The 9,300-nt window shown below is 53.4% G+C and overlaps 1 protein-coding gene across 1 annotated transcript; it reads right to left on the reverse strand.

Annotated features, from left to right (window-relative positions):
- Positions 1-5,540: 5,540 nt before the first annotated feature.
- LOC118546228 (transmembrane protein 187) lies at positions 5,541-6,229 on the reverse strand. Its single transcript, XM_078064809.1, is given in 4 exon segments — positions 5,541-5,787; positions 5,789-5,915; positions 5,918-6,112; positions 6,115-6,229. Coding segments are annotated over 4 exon segments (684 nt in total).
- Positions 6,230-9,300: the final 3,071 nt, after the last annotated feature.

A 9,300-nucleotide genomic window follows, 5' to 3' on the forward strand; every position in this document is an offset into this window, starting at 1 on the left:
GGACGCCCCCTCCGTCTCCCCCCAGCGCCCCCCCCCCGGGTCCCACTTCCTGTGTCTCTGGATCTGACTGCTCTGGGCACCTCATAGAGGTCGGACTCCTACAGTGTCTGTCCTTTTGTGTCTGGCTTCCCTCACTCAGCGGAATGTCTTCCAGGTTCACCCGTGTTGTAGCAGGTGCCTGAATGTCCCTCCTTTTTGAAGACTGAAGAACATTCCGTTGTGTGGATAGACCACATTTAGCTTTTCCATTCATCCCTCGATGGGCCCTTGGGGTTGCTTCTACCTTTTATTTTTTTTAATTAATTAAGTTATTTGTCAGAGAGCGAGAGCGCACAAGCAGGGAGAGGGAGAAGCAGGCTCCCTGCTGAGCAGGGAGCCCGATGCGGGGCTCGATCCCCAGGACCCTGGGATCACGACCTGAGCCAAAGGCAGACGCTTAACGACTGAGCCACCCAGGCGCCCCTGTTTCTACCTTTTGGCTATTGGGAACCATGCTGCTACGAACATGGGTGTGCAAATCTCTCTTCAACCCCCTGCTTTCACTTCTTTTGGGGATACACCCAGAAGTGGCACTGCTGGCTCACATAATTTGCTCAGGCAACCTCTATTTTAAGCCAGGAGAGGCAACCAAGAAGGGAATGACATTCTTGTTCACCCCCATTAGATCAGCAGACAGTAAATCCTCTGACAGCACCAAGTGCTGGTGAGGACAGGGAGCAATGGGAACTCTGGTGGGCAGTCATTTCAGCAACCTCTTTGGCGACAGATTTGGCAACTTCTAGTCAAGTGCAGCCGTGCACGGCAGACACTCTCGTGAAAGGCTCACACATAAGAAGAGAGGCGTGGATGCGGCACCCAAGAAGGGATTACGTCAACGGACACCCCAGGAGACCCGGGGAAAAACTCGCACTGATCCAGTCCTGCAGGCTGTGGGAGAAGGGTCTGGACACTGTGTTGCATTTATAGAAAGTTACAAGGCACGAAACACAGTTGCAAATATGGCTAGTGCATATACCCACACACAGGAAAGGAATTAAGAGCACATGGGGGGATAGGGGATACCTGAGCCTGGGTGGGGGTAACCTCTGGGGCAGGAAGGCAGGGATGGGGCTCATGTCAGGTTTCATGTCTTTCAAAGGAAGAGACCTGAGCCGGCTGAGAGGGTAGCAGCCCACACACCCTGGCAGAGGCCCCAGTGGAAGTCAGGCGGGGCCGAGAAAGAAGAGACAGAAGTAAAACCAGAAGTCAGCGATTCTGAAGAGAAACAGAGGGCAAAGATCAAAGCGAAGGGCAGGAAATGGAAGAAAAGACTAGAAAAACATGACCATGGTTGGAAGGACCTGCTAGGCTACCCTGGCCCAGGCTGCAAACAGCAAGCAGCATGGTCAGCTGAAAGGCAGCAGGGGCTCAAGGGGCACCTAGGAGGAAGACTGCTTGTCTTAGAAACGGGCCCGGGGATTGCTAAAAGGACCCGGGACCCAAGCCTCCATTTGGAAAGGGAAGAGGTGCTCTCCAATCACATTGGAGGACATAAACCACCTGGTTTATGCTCATGCAAAGATTTCAACTCATGGAGATTTCCAGATGTCAGAGGGAAGTGCTTTACCTGTTGGAAATGCCTCTGTCCTCCCAGGCTACAATGAAGCTTTTTTTTTTTTTTTAAGATTTTATTTATTTATTTGGCAGAGAGAGAGCACACAAGCGGGGGAACAGCAGAGGGAGAGGGAGAAGCAGGCTTCCCGCTGAGCGGGGAGCCTGATGCGGGGCTCAATCCCAGGACCCTGGGATCATGACCTGAGCTGAAGGCAGACGCTTAATGACTGAGCCCCCCCAGGCGCCCCTACAGTGCAACTTCTTACACACAGTTTTGGCATTTTCTCTCCTCAATTCAACGTGATCACAGAGAGCACCAGCTAATTACAGTTTGGTAAACTGTCATGTTGACAATATCAGCTGAATGGTTTTATTTCTAAATGTAAATTTTAACTATTTTTATAATTACTGTTTTAAATAATTTTTAAAAGATTTTATTTATTTGAGAGAGTGAGAGAGAGCATGAGAGGGGAGAGGGTCAGATGGAGAAGCAGACTCCCTGCTGAGCAGGGAGCCCGATGTGGGACTCCATCCCGGGACTCTGGGATCATGACCTGAGCCAAAGGCAGACACGTAACCAACTGAGCCACCCAGGCTCCCTGTTTTCAATAACTTTTTAAAGGAATCCCTACACCCAACGTGGGGCTCGAACTGACGACCCTGATTGAGATCAAGAGTCGCCCGCTCCACCAATGGAGCCAGACAGGCGCCCCTATTTTTAATAATTTTATAATGAAAATTTTATAGTGAAAAGATCTGAAGCAGCTGGAGGGATGTTAAGGTTTGACAAAGCTATCTGATGAATAGACAAGCATAATCTAGGGACCTGAAAAAATGTCTTAAGAGCAGAAACCCAAAAGCTATGTAGAAAAAGAGAAACATAGAGACATACAGGACCATGTAAATCTTCAACCATGTTACTTTAAAATATCCACAAAGTCAAAACACAAATGATAGATTAAAAAAAATACTTATCATCTGTATGCCAGATGAATGGTTAATCTTTATAATATAAAACAGAGTTCCTACAAATTAAGAAGGAAAAAGACAGGTCAAGAATGAGGAAGAACATGGGGCGCCTGGGTGGCTCAGTCGTTAAGCGTCTGCCTTCGGCTCAGGTCATGGTCCCAGGGTCCTGGGATCGAGCCCCACATCGGGCTCCCTGCTCTGTGGGAAGCCCGCTTCTCCCTCTCCCAGTCCCCCTGCTCATGTGTGTGCGCTCTCTCTCTCTCTCAAATAAATAAAATTAAAAAAAAAGAAGAATGAGGAAGAACAAATGCATGAGCACCACACACGGTGTCCGTTCGCACAAAGTGGAAAAGCGTGTAACCCCTTTCTGGTGCGTGGAGCGCACACGCAGCTCCCAGCAGCACTGCGCGCAGCCGGTGAAAGCTGGGAAGGAATCAGCGCCCGGATGAGGACGGGGTGAAGGAGCCCGGATCAGCCCCCCGCCAAGGACAGAAGATGCAAGTGCACAGAGTTGCGTGTCCCGTGACAGGGCCACCAGAATCCTGACAGGCCTCTCAGGTGGCTCGTTGTCCGCCCCCATCCCCCCCACCACCCCAGCCCAATGAGCCAGTGTCACCTCAACAATCAGCAAAACCAACCCAACTGCTTTCACTGGGGGCCCATCCCCAGGCTGTGGTTATGGGAAAGCAAGGAAGAGAGGCTGAGACATCAGGGAGAGGTAGAGCCACGCAGTGGGCAGGACTTTGGGCAGGGGAGTGGGATGCCGGGTTTCTGCTGCAACTGTCAGCCAAGTGGGACTTCTGGAGTTTTCGATTCTGTGAAATGAGGGGGTTGGGGCAGATGGTTTCGGAGAGCCCTCCCAGCTTTGGGACCTCTAGACCGTTTAGGCCAAAAGCAGGGAGAGGGCCCCTCTGGTAACCACTGGCCTCTCAGCCTTGCAGCGGTAAGATGGAGAAACAGAGCAGACACAAGGGGTGAGGGATGGGGGTGGGGACAGCCTTCTTCCTCTCCTGGCTCAAACATTGCCGGGCTGAGGCACTCTGCGATGCCGGCCCCAGAACCTGGGGCTCACCACGGCTGGAGGGGATGCAGGAAGCCGCATGGGGGCAGGGAGAAGAGAACGTTCCGGGCCTCTGGCTTTAGAGGAGTTAGATGATTTAGCAAATAGACAGGACACCCAGTTAAATCTGAATTTAAGATAAACAGTGCAACAATTTCTTAGAATAAGCACTTCTCATGTGATATTTGGGACACGCTGGGCCTAAAACATCATTTGTAGTGCTACATTTTATCTGACAACCTTGGATGGGAGACAGGCAGGACAGAGGGGGCTGGGCTTCTGGAGGTCTCTGCTCTGCCCCGTGTCTCCCCGGGTCCCGGCGTGGTAAAGGGCCCCCTGCGGTCCCCCACCCCCACAGTGGTGTGCCTAGTTCTCCATGAAACTGTCCTGAGTCACCCGAATGTGAGCATGCCACCTGTTTCCTGTGCAGACCCAGTCTGACACAGGAGTGGCATAAAAACCAGAAGGTTCTCAGGCTTATTTATTAAGTATTGCTAAAAATGAAATGAAATCAAATGAGAAGTTATTGCTCAAAGGTTGGAATGAACAAGGCCGTGCAGACCCCAGCCATTCTCCATGAGGCAAACAGCTACTAAGAGAAAAACAGCAAGAGTGGGGGGAGGAACCACTCAGATACTAGGTGAAGAACCCACCCCATATAAGACCCTGGTCCCCTCTGCCCCCACCCTCCCATCCTCATCCCTACCTGAGCCACCCAAGGAAGCACATCTTCCCCTCCCTCCCGCTGACCTCTCTGAGGTAAGGGTGGCCTCCCTAGAGACACCCATAGCCTTTTTCCTCTTCTAAGGCATATAGAGCCTTCAAGACACTGTCATGGAACAAAGCTGTTTCCCCAAGCAAACGCCACCCTGCTCTTCACCCACTGGCATGCCCTGCCTCCGGGCCCCCAACGCTGAGCCAGGCCACACCATTTGCCCGGGCCTTGTGGGAGGGTTAGAGGTTGGCTGCCCACTGCCCGAGCAGAGGCAAGGCTCACCGGCCCTCAGCTGCGGGCTTCTTCAGGTGATGGCTTGGTTCATGGTTCAGACCCACCACCCACTTGAGAGGTGCCCAGGTGGGACAGAACATCCAGCACAGGTACCCAGTCTCAAAAGCATCTCAACAGTCATAGCAATGGTCCACATGCCAAACTGCAGGCTCCAGGGAGAGGGGCCTTGGGGGACACTGAGCAGGCACACGTGGGCAGCCCACCTGAGATGTCATTCGGCAGAGACAGCGCCCTCTTTAACTCTGCCTTCACCTTTGTCTTTCAAGAACAGATGCCCTTCTGGGGCGCCTGGGTGGCTCAGTCGGTTAAATGCGGGGCGTGTTCCATGACAGTGTCTTGAAGTAAGTAAGTCTCTTTGAAAGTAAGTTGCAGACAGCATAACATTTCACCTCTAAATCTTGAAGCCCATAACTTCGAGGGAAGGGACAGTCTTCCATGTAATCCTCGTATCGTATCACACCCGGGAACTTTAACACCGATGACAGCTGCAGGGGGGTGGGGGTGGTCAGGGGCTGCAAGCAGCTTCTTTCCACATTTTGGTTTTCTTTATTTAAGTTTTGTTTTCTTTATTTAAGTAATCTCTACACTCCACATGGGACTCGAACTCACAACCCAGAGATCAAGAGTCGCATGCTCTTCTGACTGAGCCAGCCGGGCGCCCCGTTTCTTCTTCTTTTTTTAAGTTTTTTCTTTCCACACTTTAATGTACCTTCCCCTCAGGAGGAGGGCTTTGGCAAGTGTTTAAATTTGTCAGAAACAGGGGCGTCTGGGTGGCTCAGTTGGTTAAGCGACTGCCTTCGGCTCAGGTCATGATCCTGGAGTCCCGGGATCGAGTCCCACATCGGGCTCCCCGCTCAGCAGGGAGTCTGCTTCTCCCTCTGACCCTCCCCCCTCTCATGCTCTCTCTCTCTATCTCATTCTCTCTCTTAAATAAATAAATAAAATCTTTAAAAAAAAAAAATTTGTCAGAAACAAGAATGAAAAGTGGAACTGGAGCACATCACAGGCTTTGGACCAGAAGGGGCCCGTGAGCCACTGGAAGAGATGCCACCGCGCGAGCTGATGGTCACACAGCTCGAGGACCATAAAGCCCAAGCAGGAGAGCGTGCCCAGAGCCAAGGAGACTCCCGAGGAGGCAGTGCCGTAGTGCCTGTGGGCGCAGGGCCTGGCCCACGGCAGCTGCGATGTGGGCGCCCAGCGCAACCTCAAACCCACAGGGGTGCAGCAGGGAGAGGCCGTAACTGCCCAGGGAGAGACACTTGATGGCAAGGAACAACCTCCCAACCCGTCTAGGGAGAGGCGCCAGGCCACCAGCCATGCAAAGATGGGCAAGGTGAGCCACCGAACCAGGCCATAGACCAGGGCCATGACAGCAAAGACATCCTTCAGGTAACGAGCCCTCTGCGCCTCCATGGGGCGCCCTGGGGCCCTGGCATTTCTCTGTAGCCAGTACACCCCCAGGAGGACGTAGGCCAAGTTAATGAGTTGAAGGGCATGGCCAGGAAGGCGGGGAGGCTGGCTACGCGGGCTTCGGCATGGTGTTCATAGCCCACTTGGACGAAGATGCCATCGAACACCCCCGTGTAGACGGTGGCCATGCAGAAGCAGCTGGCCACAGCCCCATGGAAGAGGGCCTGCCTGGACTCGGGCTTCACATGGAGCCCTGGGTAGGACTCGGGGCGGCCTCCACTGTCAGTTCAGAATTCAGGTAAACTGCTTTTGTAAAACGCGCCTCGGCCTCCCGGCTGAGCCAGCTTCTTCAGCAGGAAGAAGTCCCCATGATTCCCGATGCAGATGGCACGACCTTGCCCCAGAGTGGTGGACGCAGGCCAGAGAGAGGTAGCGGTCCTGCCGACTGGCTGGCAGGAGTGGAAGAGCGTTCTGCCTTTTTCCTCTGTGGTTATGAAAAGAGTGTGGTTAGAAAGAAAACCATCCAAAAGAGAGCCTCCATCTTCCCAACTCTCTGCCTTAGGATCCACCAACAGTTTTCATCAGAAGAAAACAGAAATAAAAGTAAAGCAATACCCACAGTGTGTTCACCTTCTTACTCGTGGCTTCTGGAAGCCTCTAGAATGTTCTCTCCCCTAGGGGTTTCGTGCCCTTCTCTCCTGACCCCCACGCGGTTCTTCTTTCATCTGTGTGCTAGAAAAATCCTGCTCGTTGCCCTAGGTCCCTTAGCACCACTGCATTTAGAGACTTAGACCTTTCTAAGGTCTCTTGTTACAATTCGGAATGGGCTTTCCCACCTCAGCGGTATCATAAATGTTGACATTTCCAGTCAGCCCCAAGCCCTTTTACCCAAATATCCAGAGAACCAATATCTAGAGACTGTTAGCTGTGGTGAGTTCTGGAATCCAAGGCAAGGGATGGGACAGTGCTAGAGGAGGAGGGGAGGGGGGAGGAAAAGAGGAAGGGGAGGAGGAGGGAAGGGGGCAGGAGAAGGAGGGGAAGGTGGGGGAGAGGACGAGGGGAGGAGGACAAGCCTCCCCGCTGTGCTTCTCAGGTGCAAGGCCAGGCGGCATGGCAGTCGGCCCCCAGGCCCGCTCCCTCGGCTAGTCCTCTGCCCTCCCCTGAAGTGCCACACTGTCCCAAGTTGCCTTCTTTCCATTTCCTGCAGTCACAGAAGCAGACCATGGGAAAACCATGTGCACTTATCACTGACTGTCAACTGCTTTGGGGCCAGCTGTGGTGTGAGTTGGCCTAGTAGCCGAGAAAGGTATTTCCATCGTAGAGAGAAAAGGTTCAGTGCTCTGAAAATGAAAATGACTCAAACGCCAAGAGGGCGGCAGGTGGGGTTGAGAGGGACTGTCTGGTTCAAACTCCGGCTCCCCCCACCTTCTAGTTGTGTGACCTCAGCCCTTACGGGTCTGGGCCTCAGTTTGCATACCCGTCCCATGAGATGCTGCCAGGGCCGCCCAGCGGAGGAGTCATCGCGAGGATTAAGTCAGCTCTTATACATAAGGACCACTGCACAGTGTTTACTTCTGAGGCATTGCAATGCCCATACCCCCTCCGGCAATTTAGGCCTGGAAAGGGCAGGGTGGGGTGTGACTCTCTGCTCTCCTTCTTGCTCAGTGAGTCCCTGCTCAATTCCAATTCAATTCAATTCAAGCACCAAGCCAGCACCTCTACTCTTCTTTCTCATGCTTCCACTGGCACATTACCATTTCACTTCTCACCTGGGCCCTGGGCATCCACCTATACTCTCTGGGGAGGGAGCTGCTGAGCCTCCCACTGAGCTTTCTTGTTCCCACTCTGCCTTGGGGGCCCATCGTTAAGGAGGACCACAAGGCCCAGCATTTCCACCAGTGCACTAAAGCCCTCACCCCGACTCTGCATCTCCTCATTGACTATAAGCCTCCTTCTCAGCTCGTGGCTGTGTCACATGCCTCCCCCAAGCCCTTCTCTAACGAGCTTCCAGGTCCAGGTCGGCGGGGGTGGGGGGAACTGCCCCCCCGCCCTGGGGTTCCTATTTCCAGGCTGGCCGCTGCTAACGTGGTCTGCACACAACAGCCCCCAGCATCTTCCTCAAGTACCGCTGGGCTGGATGGTGCCAGTCCCCAGTTAACACTGGGCTGGCTCTCCACGCCATGCATGATCACATCCCAATCTCCAGGCCACCAAAGTGCCATCCCCATGGAGCCCTGAAAGCTCCCTAGGCCCAGTCTGTCCTTCAGCTAGTATGAGATCCTGCTGTCCTCATTCCCTCCTGCCTCAGGTCTGCTAACACTTTCAACTTGGCCTCCCCATTCAGCTCCTGACTCCAGCTGGGACACCTCACCTGCACCTCTCTGGGGCCTGGCTCTGTGGCATGAATTGCCAGGCCTTTGGGACCTCCTGTCTGCCCGCAAGCATGGATGAGAGCCAGGGACAGGAGTCAAATACTGTCAACTTGATAGAGAAGGAGGTCCGGGAAGGGCGTGGAAAATGACTCCTCTCTCTGGCTGCTGGGCAGAGTCCATCTGAGCCCTTGTGCAAGCTGAAAGTGACATGTCATCAAACCACCTTCCTGAATCCACCAAGAAGACCAGGCTCGGTACTTTATGGCCAAGCTCCTCTGCACACCTGAACTGTCATGACCCTTGCTACACGACACAGATTCCCCCAGCACCTGGCACACGAAGGCCAGAGGCTCAACAGCATTGGCCTGCAGTTCTGGGGTCTTTTGGGGGAAGTCCTGCAAAGCATGACAATATCCTGGCTAAGGTGTTCACACATGTTCCTTAGACTCTCCTGCTTCCTGGGGCTATATGCATTTAAGCAAGAGGCAGTCAGCACAGTGGTGGCTTCTTTCCTGTAGCATTTATGACAACTGCTTGTTGTGTCCCTGACCATCCTGACCACCCTTGCTGCCTTTCTGCACATGAGGGGATGCCAGCCTCAGGGCTGTAACATGGGACACCCCCAGCAGGTGAGGCCAATCTGGGGCACCTGGCTACCCGAGAAGCCTGGAGCAACGCCAGTGATTCCTGAACTCTAGGGAGAGAATTGCTGAATTCAGGCAGGGCCCTTGGAAACCAGCAGCTCATCTTCCTTATTTTACAGGGGAGGGACTTGGGACCATAGACATGAGGTGAATGCCCAAGGTCATTTAGGGCAGTTGGTGGCACAGTCATTTACAGGGTAAATGTCCTTTGGCTGTCACAGGTCTCTTTGGCCTTTCTCAAAG

Source organism: Halichoerus grypus, chromosome X, assembly GCF_964656455.1.
Source record: "Halichoerus grypus chromosome X, mHalGry1.hap1.1, whole genome shotgun sequence".
In the NCBI taxonomy this organism is placed as follows: Eukaryota; Metazoa; Chordata; class Mammalia; order Carnivora; family Phocidae; genus Halichoerus; species Halichoerus grypus.